The sequence below is a fragment of the Pyrus communis genome, chromosome 17, assembly GCF_041283825.1.
Source record: "Pyrus communis isolate YQ-2024b chromosome 17, ASM4128382v1, whole genome shotgun sequence".
Classification (NCBI taxonomy): Eukaryota; Viridiplantae; Streptophyta; class Magnoliopsida; order Rosales; family Rosaceae; genus Pyrus; species Pyrus communis.
Genome location: NC_142581.1, coordinates 6,691,717 through 6,709,465, shown reverse-complemented (window position 1 = coordinate 6,709,465; position 17,749 = coordinate 6,691,717). Strand labels below are relative to the sequence as shown.

The window sequence follows — 17,749 nt, the reverse complement described above, 5'->3', positions numbered from 1 at the left end:
GTGCAGGACCAGTATATATAAATTGTACCTAACTTTGGCTATTACCATTGACTCGAACATAGAAGATAGAACAGTTCACAGTTGTATATATCTTGAGGTATAAACCATTCATTCGTTGTTTCGTTTTCACTAGAGGAATAGAACTGATCTAAAATTTCAGATGAAGAAAAAAATTACAGAAAACTCTAAAAACATTAAAATTGAAAGAGACTTGGGGAGAGAGAAAACAGACATGCATGAAGGACTGTCAAGGAATCGTATTAATTAGATATGGGCCAAAGGCTTCAGGAATCTCAGATCCAGAACCGAGCTGGTGAATCGGTAACCATAACTGCAATGTGAGTAGGTCCTACGACCCTTTTCTTTCACTTGGCTTTGCATTAAACATTTCACCATCTCTGTCGATGGCCAAGTACTAGCTTCTAGCTCTAGCAAGAAAGTTTCTCCAACGGCTAGTCTAAGGAATAAATGTGTCTATATCTGTATCACACCGTGTCTCATATGCGCAACACCGAAAAGATTCTTTCATACAACTGCGAGTATTGAGCCAGTTAATCAGTATTGTAGACTTATGGAGATATAATATATGAAACAAGCGAATCTCTCACAAAACGCCCAATCGAGTATTTATATGTGCGGTTTATGGAAAGAAATTTACATGTAGCCGATCATATACGTCTCCTTGTTTATATAACATTTATAAAAAAATAAAAATAAATAAAAATAAAAAAAGAGTGTTGTTGTTTACTTGTTTTGTACATGTAATTGTATGTGTATGATCTTTATCTTTTAAGTAATGGATGAAAGAAAGAGTGTCTATGCTAAAAGAAAAGCACTAGAGTACGTTATATGAGTTTTCTCAATTTGTTACCAAATAAATTGGTAAGAAATCCAAACCCTTTTGGTTACTTGTTTATAATATCTTGAGAAATTATTGTCTGTTGTGTTTTCGTGCTTTAATATGATCACTTCACATGAGTACATGTAATAAACTGTGTTGGAGGCTAATTTCATGTTTATGGAAGGGGTAATGCACTTTTGTTGTTTCTTGTCATGTGGTCTTTTTCAATTTACCATATATATTAATAACTACCGACATTACTCTCCATATGATACTATATATTGATACTTCGATTGCATAGTTGTAAAAATGTTTGTCCGTAGAAATCGAAACTGAAAAAGAGAGAAGGATTCGGTTTTGATCAATATCATCATTGAAATCGAATCAAACCAAATCATTGGGAATTGGTTTGGTTCAGTCAGTTTAAGCTTATTGAACATATCAATAAAAAAAAGTTCAACATTTCAAGAGTTTTAATATTTTAAACATCCAAACATCTCACGCATTCCAATTTGATTGAAAGATTAACTTTTTCGAGACATAAAAAGTTTATCAAGTCAAATAGAACTAAGTTTTAATTTAATACAATCTCATGGTTGCAAACAATTTATTAATTACAAACTCACATAAGAATAAAATACATATAAATAGGGCTGTAAAGGAGGCGAGTCAAACCAAATATCAATTTTCTTAAGTTTAGCTTGTTTAATATTTTTCGAGCTCGAGCTAGGCTTGGCTTGCTTCTTATTCAAACCAAGCTTGAGCGACCTTAAAAAGTTCAAGTTCGATACTGAGCTCAAGTTTTTTCGAGCTATTTCTTTCATATAGTAAGTTGGTTGGTTCGATTTTATAAAAAATAAATAGAAAGATTGTTTGTGACTTGGGCCCCCAAATACATGGTAGCTTGACTTGTTTTTAAATCAAGACGAACTAGGCTCGACTTGGTTCTTTCATGAGTCGAGATTTGACGAGCCGAACTCGGTGCAAGCTCGATCTATTTCGAGCAGATTTATAGCCTAATATAAAAATCTCTTAATTGTTAATAATCATTACAACTAATAATATGTTGAGACTTATAATATGTGTATGGTAAAACCTCTAAATAATTAACTTATAATAAGTTGATATTTTAAAATAAATTAATTAATAATTAAGAGATACATGGTTGGGTTTTGGTTTTAGTTAGTTTCAAAAGTATCAAAACTGAATCAAACCAAAAATATATTAGTTCGGTTCAATTTTTAAATTATTTGACTTTTTTTCTTGGTCAAAACCAAACCAAACTAACCAATGTGATTCGAATCGGTTGGTTTGATACTCACCCTAGGGATGATCATCTTATTATGTGACATGACTCAAAATTTTGACCTTCTTTTCATTTCATCATTATAAAACTTTTACTAAAGCCTCTTGATACAAAAAACAACTTAGATGACATGGGAATATAAGCATGTGATGTCTTGTCTTAACAAAACAAAAATATGTGGAAAAAAACTTAAACATGCCTTTATCTTTTTTTCATTGATGGTATACATGTGTCATACAAGTCATTCTCCTTGAAATGACTTCAAACTATCATTCTATATTTTACCCTTCAATTACTAATATTGAAACAAGAAGGGTGTATACTAGTATGAATCCGGATCCTCACCAGATCCTCTTTGTGAGAATCTTGGAGATTCGTGAATCATATCTGTTCATCATACATCGTGCGGTCATAAATCATTTTAAATATTTTTATTTAAAATTAAATACAAACAGTACCTGATCGTATGATGTATGATGAACGGACACGCTTTACGAATCTCCAAGATCCGTATCAAAAGAATCTGGAGAGGACCCTATTGGTACTAGTACTTTCATTTTACATGTATTCATACACCTTTATAATGAAAAGAAAAATAGAAGCAAAGATTTGAAGAGCAAATACTAGGAGAAAGTATTGAGTACGATAATCGTGTCACATATCTGTTCAAAACATACATAACAAGACTCCTGCATTTAGATCTCACATAGGCACATTTTGACAGACCTTAATGAAGGGCCTCCTTTGTGCGTATCTTGGACAAAAAGATGGCGTAGTGCAACTACTTGTATTCAGAACTTTCTTCAAAATTAAGGAAAAAAACTACTTCGGTCATGTTACTTAATGAGATGATACGACGTCATTACTTGCTTTTCATGTAGATTTTTATTGATAAACATTTTGACAGCTATGCAATACCAAAATATCAAAATATAATCTTAGTAATATAAATAGTATATCGACAATCAATAACTTATCGATATAATTATTGATATTAGGTGGTCGGACATGAAAAACGAAAAGATTCTCTCCAGTAGCATTTAAGCTTGGCCATGCATTGATGTCAGAGAAACATCATCAATAGCATCAGTTGCTGGTAGAAGGGCTCATTGTGAGTGTTGTGTGGGTAGGTGGTGGGTGGGTCAAGAAGAAGATAGCAACCAGAGCTGCTAGATTTATCATTTATGGGGCTATTGACAAGGACCCATGGCCCCCTTTCAATTTTTGATAATTTGATGGATTCCAACTTTTCTCTGCTCCGTTTGTCTTGCCTCCTAAGAAATCAAATCCGAGTCCCACTTAGTAGATATGTTTGGATTTTGAGTAGAAATCATGGAAATATCTGATTACTTTTAACTAAGTTTTCTTTTCCTTTTCACCATCTCTTTAATAATTGGTGTGACAATGTTCAAATTCAAAGTACCCTGTAAAGCCAAATAGTAGTTTCTTCTTCCTTTCGAAAAGCTAACTTTTGCAAGCAAACCCTTTTGTTGTAGCCGTCTTGTTCCTTCCAAACAAAAGATCTTTCATTTTTCTTATCTTTTGCTACATTTTGCATTTGATTTTAAGGAATTAACTGTATTCTAATTCGTTAAGTTGGTCAATAAATTGGTACTTGTGAAGCCAAATATAGTACCAAAAATCTTGGAGTTGACACGTGACCTTTATTCACAAGTGATGAGAATGCTCTACGCACTTAAGTCATAAACTTTCTTTTTACAAAGAAACTAACTTAGGCATCGAAGATCTGTTGGTCAAACCCTCCCCCCCCCCTCCCTCTCCCAACACCTCGTGGGCTCGCTTGTGGCTTTGGCCTTGATCAAAAGTGTTTACTTATTTTGTAAGTACACTTTCGTCAAGACTGAAAACGACATAAATTTGCTACCACAGTACTAATGACCTAATTAGATAATTAATTAAGAATACTTATACTTTTATTATGTAGTTTTCACATTTGTACGATTATTATCATGATTTTATATTGTAGAACGCAATTAGTTCTGTACATATAATGAGTTATTTCTCATTACTCGAAAATTACAGCATGCCACATATAAATATGTTGTAATTATAAACCTTGGAAAACTAAAACTTTCCTTTTAATCATCAGAACAAAACAATTCTTTAGTACCCAAATTGGGCATGGGAAAGAAGACAAGTGAAAAAGCATTTCAAGGATATCACATGCAAAAGCTAAAATTAGGCTACAGGAGACAGTCATGCAAGAAGCTCACATGCATTTATCAAGACAAGCAAGTTTACATGCAAAGCCCAAAAAAAAAAAAAAAAAAAAAAGACAAATAAGTTAGACCACGTTTCAGAAACAGTGCTGACAATTTCAGCAACAGTAGAAGATGACAAGTACCAAGGAGATGTCCATACCATACATTTGTAAAAATTTTAAATCAGAGTATTCTCACTTAGTCTATATAAGAGAAGTTGCCTTCATTGTACAAACAAACCTCAACACCTCAACACCATATACACAATACTTCAATCCTCATACACTCAAGCATCCTAAAATTTCCTATTATCCTTTGTAAACACTTCTTTGTAAACATTCCATATATCAATAAAAATTCAAGTGTACAAATTCTAGCAATGTCCAAGTCTTAAGTAAGTTTTCTTTTCTTTCTATTAGTATGTTTGTTTAATTAGGTTTCTAGTCCAAAATAAGGAAACACTATTGTAGTTATATTATTAACCTGTTAAATTGACGATCATACTTTGTTCGAGCACTCTGTTATAGTTGAATGCTTGCTATACAAATAACTGGACATTAACCAGGGTACCTCTGAGTTCTTCATACCTCTGAGTTTAGCCATTAAGGCCTTATACATGCATTGTGAGTGGCCGTCAAGCTGAAACATATCGAGTTCCATGTGCAAGGTTTTATGTCTAGTTGTTATAATGGCCACGACTATTTAATAGGGCATGCTTTGCGAATTTGGTATCAGAGCCAAGTTTAGCATTTTAATAGTATAATTATAATAGTAAAGTACCTTGAGGACGGAAGTCATTAACACAACTGATATCACACTTGTTTATTTTGTATGAACAACATATATTATTGTCCTTGTAGACCTTGTCAACCACAACCACCAGGAGAAAGCTAGGCATATAGCCATGATTAATGAAGAGTCCTTTAGACTATCCCCTATCTCCTTACATAGGTAGACTCCTTCATACAAAAATATTCTAAAATTTCGAGGGATCCAAATGCTAGCATTAGATGAGTTTAAAGATTTTAGATATGAAATGGTATTAGTAGCAAAATAAGAAGAAATGTATAGTTACAGTAAGACAAAGATCAGTCACCAGCCCTATTGGAAGCCTCAAGATTTCAAAGAAGAAATAGCAGAAATGTACTACAAGGTGAAAAAAGATAGAGAAAGAGATGCAGAGCTAGTAGAAGGTGATGAACAGTATTAGAACAATTTGATAGAAGAAGAGCTGCATAACATTGATAACATGATGGAACCATGAAGAGCTGGCAGCAAATTAACATAAGTTGAACAACATCATGTAAAATAATGTATTTCCAGACAGAAATATCAACATCATTGTGGATCCCGTTACAATAATTAAATAATGACATAAGAGTAAATAAAGAAAAGATCTTGATCCATCATGGACTTTTCATACACAAAATGTTCTTTTGATTAAGAATGGATAGTGCTAGGCCATTTTCGTTAAAACTCCCTATAAACTTAGCATACTCAGATTTATACGCAAGTTTCCAAGCAATCAAACCAATATGAGACGAACACACACCTGCTGATGAAGAAGATAAGAACTTAAACCCTCGTGCATCATGTATCCAAAGCATTCTGGCAACCTCAACTGGGCCAAGTAAACCATGGGGAAACACCATCGGGTCAAGTTTTAGGGCCCTCTTACCTTTAAATGAAAACTATCATAAAATGGATATGGATTTTGAACAACGAAAAGCAAAAGCCATCCTTGAGTCATGGGAATTGTGTACAACTCCAATTTTTTTAGGGTGAAACTCATTTGGACACACCAAAAAATGATAAGTATAGCCACTATAAAATTGTGAAATTATTCAAATAATAAAATTTAAAATTTGTGGGTGTTAAGGCAGTCCGTCTGCCTCTTTTCGCCCAAGTTCAATTGCTCTGACTCAAACTCAAAATATCAACAATAAAACTTTAGTTTTATGCATTAATATGTCTATCTTTCTAATTACTCAACAAACTTAATTATTTGTTCTTTTATAAATAAAATCAAAGAGTCTTAACGTTTAAGATTTTCGACCGCAAATCAAACCTTGCAGGTAATTAAAAAAAGAATTTTTCACATAATGATGTATGATTTACTTGAAGTATCGCTACAAAAACGTGGTCGATGGTTCTGTCTTATGTACTTAACCAAATCGGATCACACGACCTTTTTATCGACGACACAGCCCACAGGCCCATCTAAAATGCACAGAAACTTCAATCCAAAAACAAAAGAAAGCACAGATAACACGACACACCCGAATGCTGAGAAATATGAGGGGGGGAAGACATATGAGTCAGTTGAGTTCCCCTCCACAAAACCCAAAAAGGAAAGCAGATTATGAATTATCCAATCCCTCCTCCATCACAAAACCAAACCTCACCTTCTTAAAACAACCCCCTACCAAAAAACCACAGAAAATAAACCATGATCATTAATCTCTCAGCTTCTCCACCCTCCTCTTCTTTCTCTCTCATCAAGTTATCCAATTCCAAATTACCCATATCTGATTTTCCATCAAAACCCAAAACCCACCACCCAAAACCTCCATCTTCTTCCATTTGCTGCTCATTTTCTTCACCAGACCTTGGTTTTCACTGCAAGGATCGATTTTTCTCTGAAAATGGCAGGTGCCCACATGGGAAAAGGTTCAAGTTTAGGACTTGTGCGATTCCTGGGTTCGACTATGGCAACTTTGAAAGTGCTCAGTCTGTTTTGGAGGCGGCTGCTGTGTTAACGGCCATAATTGTTGTCCATGAGAGCGGTCACTTCCTGGCTGCTTATCTCCAAGGCATCCATGTAAGTAAGTTTGCAGTTGGTTTTGGTCCAATTTTAGCTAAATTCAATGCAAACAATGTGGAGTATTCTATTAGAGCTTTTCCTCTAGGTGGGTTTGTGGGGTTTCCAGATAATGATCCAGATAGTGATATTCCAGTTGACGATAAGAATCTGCTTAAGAACAGGCCAATATTGGATAGAATAATTGTGGTTTCAGCTGGTGTGGTTGCCAATATTATTTTTGCCTATCTTATAATATTTACTCAAGTGTTGTCTGTTGGTTTGCCTGTACAAGAGGCCTATCCTGGGGTGCTAGTGCCCGAGGTTCGCCCTTTCTCCGCTGCTTCCCGAGATGGGTTGCTTGCCGGCGATGTGATCCTTAAGGTTAACGGAAATGAATTGCCAAGAGGAGGTCCTAATGGTGTTTCAGAGATTGTTGATGTGATTAAGCAGAATCCCAAAAGAAATGTGGTTCTTAAGGTCGCGAGGGGACAGCAGGATTTTGAAATTGGGATCACACCGGATGAGAATTATGATGGAACAGGCAAAATCGGAGTGCAATTATCGCCAAATGTTAAGTTTACGAAAGTTAAACCTAAAAGTGTTTCTGAAGCTTTTAATTATACTGGGAGAGAATTTTGGGGCTTGTCATCTAATGTTTTAGATAGTTTAAAGCAGACTGTTCTAAACTTCTCACAGACAGCTAGTAAGGTTTCAGGTCCAGTTGCAATCATAGCTGTAGGGGCAGAAGTTGCAAGGTCGAATATTGATGGACTCTATCAGTTTGCAGCCTTGCTTAATCTCAACCTTGCAGTAATCAACCTTCTTCCGCTACCTGCTTTAGATGGTGGTACCTTGGCTTTCATCCTCATAGAGGCTGCTAGGGGTGGGAGAAAGCTCCCTCTAGAAGTAGAGCAGGGGATTATGTCATCAGGGATAACCCTTGTTCTTTTCCTAGGATTGTTCCTTATCGTTAAGGACACGCTTAATCTTGATTTTATCAAGGACATGTTGTAATTGCTTGCAAAATCTCAGAAGTTTGGATGTAACTTGGGTTCCGGGAAAGCCCTGTGGTGCTGGCATTAGATCATCTGATGCCTGAAGAAGGAAACAAACCAAGAACGGGGATTCTCAACATATATCATTGCTTTGATTCGAACAATGTGTAGGAGGTACTTCGGGCATCTTCTCTTTTCAAGTTGTTTAACAAAATGTGGTTCTTTATGGTCCTGTAAATCATAATTTTTTATAAACCCCGTTGGCACATTGTTTACATTTTTGCTTTGACTTATGAAAGTCCATGAATATAACTGTTATACTCAAATTCTGTGGCAACTATTTGGTAATTGGGTTTGTGCTTATCAGAAAATTTATGTGTAATATAGAGGAGTCATCACTGGTGTTTGATTCCTGCTCATGCTCTTTGTGTACGAAATGAAACACTAAATGAGTCCGGCTTTGTTAGATTTGACGGGTTCGAGACCCCTATTAGGACTTAGCTTTGTTAAATGTTACTAGCAAGTAGAGTCACAGCAATTTTTCCAGGTGTGGTTTGCACTTCTATTGTATTGTGTTAGAATTTAAACACAAGTGGCAACAACTTGAATTCACGATGCAGAAGGAGGTTTCTCGTCTTCCGGAGAATCAATGTAGGAAGTTTTTCTGTTTCCAGCACAATGATTAGAAAGAAATGCGGAAATGTCGTGGAAGAGAGATTTAATACAGACCAATAGATATACTTTCAGACTTTATATTGGAGTTAGCTATGTTGAGTTGGTCTTTAAAAGTCATTCTTCCTAATTTGAATGCAAAAGGCACCAATTGATTTGAAGATCATATGGTATACTGAATCTGGTACTACTTTGGTCTTCAGAGTATGAAGTCAGGGTCGCACAAGTTAGAAGATGTGCCGTAAGCGATAATGCAGAGGTTAGAAGATGTGGTGAAGATATCTACCCTCTGGTTTTTTTTTGTTTTTTTTGTTGATGTTGGTATTTAGAAGTCAGAAGATCACTCCTTGACTCGTATCTAAGTTGAGAAACTTCCATGTCGTGGGTGTGTGTTACGCCGCACTATTTGAGAGAGAAAGAGGAATTACTTTTCGTATTTAGGGTCATGTTTTTAAGGCTTTTAGATACCTTTATCACAAAGCTTACTGGTGCACTTTTATATGGGACTATAAAGGTTTCATTGAGATTAGGCTAAAATTGTTAGGAATGCAATACAAAATTAGAAAAAAGGGACTTAGAAAATACTAGAGCAATACATTTGAGAGAATTTTCAAATGACTCCTTGGTAAGTGTCATTGAAAGTCCTTTTTTTTGTGTCTTTAAAGAGCATGGGTAGTGTTTTAGTTAAAAGTTTGTAGTGTTTGAGTTATTGATTGATAGTGTTATAGAGTGCGTTTTAAATTATTATATCTAAAGTTCTTTAGTTCTTCAAAAAGATATGGTTTATATTTGGCTTTATTCTACATGGGCCTGAAAGCTTTTATGGGCCGCAATCTTTTGTAGTCCATGATTATCCCGTGATTGGGATTTTAAAAATCAACAAAATGTACATTTTCTTTGTTTTTTGAAATCCAATGTGGCTTCTGTTACTTAAATTCAAATGAAAAAAAAAAAGATTTTCTCATTCTCTGTTGTTTGTTTATTTAATTTTGTACAAGGTAATATGAGAAAAAAATTGAATTTGCAACTTATGCAATGTCTACAAAAAAAAGTATACTATGCTAACACATTGTGGAACAAACTTGTTAACCAAAGCTTCGACACAAAATTGATAAGAAACGAATATGTAAGTTCATACAAAAATATTTTATGAAAAATAGATGTCACGATCTGTATTTGTTTTTTTTATATTATTAACTTAATCAAAATATCATAGATTATTCATTGAAATACTTGTCATCAATTGTTTTCGACGTTATCTTTACTTGACCGAAAAATATGTATAAAAAAGTTTGTAAAGTATAATAAGTTCAAATTTAAATAATGTAAACGAGTGATTAAAAGTATCATGTAAATTGTACAAATCTTCTACATGTAATAGGCATTGAAAAAGATTATTGTATAAATATGATATTAACACGACAATTACACATGTAATACGATTAAGTAACAATTGTAAATGTAACTAAGTAACAATTACAAGTGTAATTAAGGAACAATTACAATATTTTAAAACATGGATCCACAAATTCTGAACTTGAGACTAAGAAAACTAATTCCATTATTGTTAAATTAAATCCGATCACATTTTCTAATACTTACAAATTTTATGGGAATAAACCTGTATAAATTGAATTCACAACTTATTATCATTTTTTCTTTGAAAGGGAACAACTGATGGTAAGTCACGATTATCCTCACTTTTCGGGGGCTGGAAAGGCTCACAGAGGCATTTCAGCTTCTTATTGGCCACAAGTCTGGCTTCCACACCAACAACAGATTTCGAACCTGAGACATCTAGTTTTTAGTTTGAAAGAAGCCTCGCAATCCGCCCTTTATCATCGGGCCACCGGCTTGTGGTTGAACTCACAACTGATCTTCAAAATTCTATAACAATTAGCATTTCATTTAGATACCTCCATCACAACTTCAACTACATAATTAGAACAATTCATTCTAGTAATGATAAATAAAAATGGTCTTAAGAAAAAAAAACATTGTATTTTATTCTTGGTGAATATACAATTGCAGACAATTTTGCTAATATGGGCTTGTCTTTTGCATAGACGGTTCGTGTTGCTTTGCTTTCAGACTATGTTGGCTTACCTAACTTATGCTTCTCAAATTAATATGTCTCTCGACATACAGGTTTGTCTCACTTCCTTATTTTTTTCTTAACCTTGTGATGTTGCTTGTTCTGTTTTGCAGATTTAGACCTTTAGGTTCGGTTTTAGAAGGATTATGTTTCATGCCCCCCCTCTTTTCCTTGTATCTTTTTTGTTTTTGTTTCTAGAAGGGTAATGTTTATGTCTCCCTTCTTTTCATGTATTTTTTATTCTTTTTTTCTTGTATTATAAGGGGTTCTTTTCATGTATTTTTTATTCTTTTTTTCTTGTATTATAAGGGGTTAGGTTTATGCCCCTTTTACTAGGTGTACCTTTTTTCGATATCAATAAAATACCCTTGCACCGTTGAGGTTTTCTTAAAAAAAAAAAAAAAAAAAATCCTGGGGAATATAGTTTCGTACCAGACAAGGCTGCATACCACAACTAAATATAATAAAATAGGGTTAACTTCTATAACTTTTAGGATGAAATTCAAAGAACAAAGGATTGTGGTTGACCCAATTGAGTTTCTAGCCATGTTGTTTGCTTACATACCAAACAAGCTACTCAACTTCTAAGAAAGAAGAAATTACTATTTCACATTACTCATAAACAAAATTTTCTAAAAACACCATGTTCAAGTAATAATTAATATAGTCAAAATGCATATACGTTTTTAAGGAAAGCCATTAACATTTTATAGAAAGAAGAAAAACAAATTCAAATCTTTACTGATGGAAAGAAGGGGAGTGAATATAAAGTAATCACAAACATACAAAATAAAAGAGAAGGTAACGTTCATTTTAATAGAAATACAAAATTGCCATTAAGTGCCCAAATAGCAAGAGAGGAAGGTGAAAACGAGTGAGGACTAGATTAAGTTTAAATGTTCCTTCCAATGTAACTCAAATTTCACTGTTAAGTATATTAGTTGACAAACTTATGATGATCGATACTCTTAAAATATGTTGTGAGTCAAGTAAACTTCAATAGTACTACTTAATCTTGATTGATGAATTAAACTATTTGTATCATATTCATAGACTCACCCAGCAAATAAAAACTTAAGCAAGCACTATAAGCTAACTGGTGTCGAATTTTGCATATTTTCTATCCATGTAATTAATTATAGAAGGAGTAAGAAAAAGAGAATTCGTGATAACTTTGTTTTTTCCGTCCTTTTATTTTTCAAATAAAAAATGCTCGAATATATTTAAATATAAAGAGAAAATTTTTCCTGGAATAAATTTAAGACAGCGATGCGAATTCTTCCCTTGATAAGTTCGACAAGAATTTCATAATAACATACGACAAAAACTAATAATGCACTGGTCCACAATTGACGTAACTCTAATAATAACTTTCAGTACTGATTGGATAAGAATGTCAAGAAAAGTCGTCCGCCTTTTAATTCCGCGTGTCGTTTTAGTCTTAAAAAGATAAGATATCTTTTGTAATTAACTCTTGATGGCCCCCACATGAACTCCGAACTTGTGAGAGGTCCGGCGAGCAATGCCGTTCATAAATGTAGTCCAAATTGGTTTAGTATATGGTATATTTCAAACGTATTTCTTAAAATGTATCTTTGAAGTTTGACCTAAGAAGAAGAACAAGTGAAATGAATATGATTTGAATTTACAATACTTGGGTTTCTTCTATATATAGGAAAAAAGAAATAGGGGAAGTGGAAATGTCCAGAATGGTGCTCTAGAAGTGAAAGAGAGGAAGAGTGTGGCGTAATAGCAATGAAGGGTGGACATAAAAAACGTGTCCATGGACGTACCACTTAGCATGCAACCCGGACCGAAATGGAAGCTCGTACCTCTAAATAAATCACCCCCCTCCTCTCCCTTCTCTCTCCTCACACACTCACCCTCCCCACCAAAGCCCCCAAACTTCAGAGACCCTTCTTTCTCCTATCATCCTATCATCCTCTCTCTCTCTCTCTCTCTCTCTCTCTCTCTCTAAATCTGAAATCCCTATCTAAAACAAAAACAAAGCTAGAATAGAGACAAGATCTAAGCTCTAGCTTCTTGTATCTGTCTTTCTCTCTCTGGATTCCAATTCTCTCCCCTCTTTCTCTCTTGCATTTCTCTCTCACACCCTGGGAGAGGAGAGAGAAGATCAACCCTTCCAAACCTTCATATATCTCTGTCTCTCTCTCTCCCAATTTCTCAAAGTAACATTTCAAGCATCCGATAAAACAAAAAACCACATTGAACAAAACCAACCTCGAAGAATTAAGAAAGAAACATAGGTGGCCGGTAGCTTCACATATAACCAATATAGAGCTAGCTAGGTATAGGCCTAAAAATTATCATGATGCTCAACAACGGAGTCCTGGACGGAGTTCATGAGGTGGCGGTAGGAGCTCAGAGAGGCGGCTCCCACCACCACCACCACCAGCGGGGCCTCAAGAAGGGGCCCTGGACGGCCGCAGAGGACGCGATTTTGATTGAGTACGTGAAGAAGCACGGAGAGGGAAACTGGAATGCGGTGCAGAAGAATTCAGGGCTGGCTAGATGCGGTAAGAGCTGCAGGCTCAGATGGGCTAACCATCTGAGGCCTAATCTGAAGAAAGGCTCACTCTCTCCTGAGGAGGAGAAACTCATCATCGAGCTTCACGCTAAGTTCGGCAACAAATGGGCTCGCATGGCTTCTCAGGTTAATTTTTTTCTGTTCATTCATTTGTTTTTGGTTTTCTTGATTTTTTGGATTTTATTTTATTTTATTTATGTACTCTCTATGGAATAATTTTTTTTCTTTCTTTGTTTCTTTTTTCTTGTCCCTTGGTCTATACCTTTTTATGTGATTTTTCTTTTCTTTTTTCTTTCTTATCTTTTATTCTGATTGTGACCTGAGTTGCTTTCACTTCCTTTTTTTGGTCTTCTTGGACTATCTGTCTAAAATGTATAAAAACCTAGTGGAGGATTCGCTTCCTTATTCTATTTGATTACCAAGTATAAAATTCTAAATTCTGAGTAAGTTAGAGATTCAGAGTTTGAAACCCCTTTTTGTAAATTTTTTTTTGGTGTAAAAATCTTAGTTTCTGAGTTTTGCTAGCTCAAATTTTTTTAGTAATAATGAATCCATTGTTCCTGTATATGCCAAAAATTTAATGTGTTCTTATTGTATATATGGCACTGATCTCATTTTTTTGACCAGATTCCCCATTTCCCTTAATTTTCTTTTGGACTTAACTATTTGATTATCTTCTTTTTTTTAATTTTCAATTTGTTTGACTTTCTCTTTCTCTGAAGCTCATGTTTATCTGTTACTTTTTTTTTGGCATATCATCGATCATCAGTTACCCGGCAGGACTGACAATGAAATAAAGAACTACTGGAATACTAGAATGAAGCGTCGCCAGAGAGCCGGTTTGCCAGTTTACCCTCGTGACCTTCAACAAGAAGCACCGGCTGCCGCCTTCCAGTACCACCACCAACTTAGACATTCTTCTTCGTCTTCTGCTTCTTCATTCTCATCACTCCTCTCTTCCTCTCAGCCTTGGGAACCTAACAATTTCAGTCCCTCGCAGCTTTCTCTTTACGACCACATCACAAGTACTTTCTCCTCCAACTCAGACCACCAAAACCCTAATAACAATTACTTTCTTCAAAACCACCACCACATTTCTTCTTCTCTTTACTCCAATCCCATGACTCAATTCCATGGAAATGGTGGCTTTGCTATGCCTTTGTCCCCGGTTTCTCCATTCGGGTCGTCATCGTCTTCAGCTCTCTTCAACCAAAGCAACATTCCAAACCAAGCCTTAATAGGTCAGTACAGTTCTCATGGAGGGTTTGGTGGTTACAACAATCTTAGTCTGAGCTCCATGATCATGGGGACTCCTACTTATGACCCAACCCCTTTGGTTCAAGGGTCCAAAGAGCTCCCTTCCAACCAAACACTGCTGAGTATTAATGGCCTCGGTGAGGGTCAGATGGGGGGCTCAGGCTATACCGCTGGAGATCACTATGAAATTGCACCTGTGCCGTCCCAAGGGAATAGTGGTCTGTTGGATGATGTTTTGGTGGAGGCTCAGAATAAATCGAATAAGAAAGCAAAGAGTGGCAACAGCTGTTCGTCAGGGTGGTCCAGTAAAGAGAAAGGTCTTATGGTGGAAGAGGAGGAAGAGGAGGGGGAAGAGTCAGCTGAGAAGGAGGCCGAAGACACCGTGCAGGTTGAATCGAAGAGTAGCGGCGAGAATAGTGCTGACAATCAGAGGGATGGTAGCTCCTCTCCGTCAGCAATTGGTAAATACAAAAACTTTTGCATGCCTTTTGTGTTTTAGTGTAATTAATAGTGTCATCAAAATTGTTCACCAAATTGAATAGAAGAGTACGCATGTTATGGTAATATTATCTTGTTAGACTAATGTTATATTGTACAACACATTTATAAACCGACTTAATCAATAGTATGACAATATAAGCATTTTATGTTGTTAGTCGTTAGACAATATCTAGTGGGCTCAAATTATAACTGAAATACTATCTCTTTACGTTTGGAGAACAAAATTTAGTAAACAAATTTGACAAATGTAGCAAGTCGATTTTTATCATTTGATCATACCCATATATATATGCTATGTAAATCCTGTGGTTTTGTTGCACAGGCATGAAACAAAATGAGGATCCATTAGAGGAGATGGATGATGACTTGTTCAGCCTGCTCAACTTTCCCTCTGCACCTGCAGTGTCTGAGTCATGGTACGTGCAAGGATGCATGTCTAACCGGGCATCGATGTCAGGTGTCGTTACTAGTGACAATGTGAGTCTAGAGATTCAGCAAAATGCACCATTGACACCATCAGTGAAGACCAACACTGCGGCAGCATCCGAAGTTAAGCGCTCCCTAGGTTCTTGCTACTGGAACAACATGCCCGGCATATGCTGAGAATTGAAAGCTTCATGTTGAGATCATCTGCTTCAACAGACTAGAGATAGTGAGAGTGTCCATACATATGAGTACTGACGAGGACTAGAGCTTAGTGTGCATATGGTTAATATGCTAGAGAGTTTCACTAGGCTAGTGAATCCGTCTCGCGGGTTTTATCTTGTTAGTTAGCTAGAGTTTTCATAATTAGGGCTAGTTATTCTAGCAGTAAGGAAGACAAAAATTGTCTTAGGGTTAATGAAACTTCTCTTCTATTTTAGTTCAGCATTTATGTTGAAGTCGAGTAACTAAACTCAAAAACCAAAATCAAAATGTTGTTTATGTTATGCGTGTATTGTATATATCATCAGTGTTTAACTTAATTAGAGTTTTAGTTTCAGCTTTAATGGCACCAGTTCTTCATGAGTTAGAACCAATTCATGGATTCTTGTTAAATTTATCCTATTTTATGTTTTCCTTTCTTAAATATCTATTAATTTGTGGGGTTTTTTTTCAATTAATTTTCTTAATTTTCTATAATATGATAAAATGCTAGCTGTTGGATTAAACGAACCCAATGGAGAAGCTTTATGCTTCAAAAATAGGAACTCAACCAACCCAATGAATAGAAACTTTTGAGTGTTGGCTGTGGCCGAACAATATCATCACAAAAGTTTACGTGACCCTTATGTTTTTCGTGACAATTTTTCATCTATTTGTGACGTTTCCTAATCTGCACTAAAATTTAACTTTTTACTAAGTTTTTGAGCACACGCCATGCCAAACTTAGGGCTTGTGATGTAATAAATCCAAAATCCAAGAGACAAGAAGACAACATTATCACGAAATTCAGCCAAAAATATCACTGAAAATTTGCTAAATATAGAGGTGTTCTTTGCAGCCTTCGGGAGCCAACCCATCCCTTGATCTCAAGTTGGGTTGGCTTATTTTGGCAAAAAGAAAGGGTTCACGCATAACCACTTTTCCCTATTCACCGCCTGGTTTCTTCCCTCACTGATGTTGTAATAAAAAAAGTATTGAAAATGTAAGATCAAACATAGGAGTTGCTGCTTTTGAATTGGAGTGACCATGCACGCAAACATTTTTTCAAGTTCTACCCCATTTGCTTTTCTAATTCATCCTAAATTGGTAATGATCGATGTATATATCACTAAAATTCCTTAAAAAGCCCAAACAAACGTTTTTAAGAAGGTACAGAAAATAACTTAAAAAAAGAAAAAAGAAAAGCCAATAGTAAACTTCAACTAGTTTTACTAATTGACCACTACTATAGGACCAGTGAGTCGAGATGGAAGGGAAATTGATCAATGGGGAAACAATGTATATCTTGTATCCGTTACTAATTTTGCTTGACCTTTTTCAGTTTCTGGTTCACATCTATGTACTAGATCAATTGTTGAGTTGGATAAAAAAACAAAATATACCTACTTAACCATTGGCATGATCAGTGTTCAAGTACCGAAGTATGTAGCGTGCGTTTCATAGTTGACTTAAAATATATAAATTTTTTATGAGTGTTTTTATTGGCACTTCAAGAAAAAATTTATTGTGCACTGTAAACTTTTTATATATATTTAAAATAAATGCATTTATGAAAAGTGTACAATGAATTATTATTAGTTTCAATAATAAAATTCTTTTTCTTATTCATTGTTCACTTATACGCAGAAATGTAAAATCTGTCGAGGGTCAAATATTTCCAACTTAACCTTTTCACAATGGGTTGGGAATTTGAGTTTGATTCTTATGAATTAAAATTAAATTTACACAATGGGCCGGAATTTAAACTTGAACTCTGAGTGTAATGTGTCTCATGAGTTTGATTCTTATAGTATATGGGAATCAAACTCACACCCCGCTAAAGAAATCATGTTATAGCAATCAAACTCAAACATCTTGATTCTCT

General features: G+C 35.2%; 2 protein-coding genes across 2 annotated transcripts; both read left to right on the top strand.

Annotated features, from left to right (window-relative positions):
* The first annotated feature begins 6,647 nt into the window (after nt 1–6,647).
* On the top strand, nt 6,648–8,493 carry LOC137708134 (putative membrane metalloprotease ARASP2, chloroplastic). Its single transcript, XM_068447132.2, has one exon. The coding sequence runs from the start codon at nt 6,819–6,821 to the stop codon at nt 8,184–8,186; it is 1,368 nt and encodes a 455-aa protein (XP_068303233.1). The 5' UTR covers nt 6,648–6,818; the 3' UTR covers nt 8,187–8,493.
* Nucleotides 8,494–12,865: 4,372 nt separating this feature from the next.
* Nucleotides 12,866–16,202, top strand: LOC137749311 (transcription factor MYB101-like). Its single transcript, XM_088689641.1, has 3 exons — nt 12,866–13,608; nt 14,252–15,200; nt 15,563–16,202. Exons 1-3 carry the CDS (start codon nt 13,264–13,266, stop codon nt 15,841–15,843), a joined length of 1,575 nt encoding a protein of 524 aa, XP_088545767.1. The 5' UTR covers nt 12,866–13,263; the 3' UTR covers nt 15,844–16,202.
* The last annotated feature ends 1,547 nt before the right edge of the window (nt 16,203–17,749 follow it).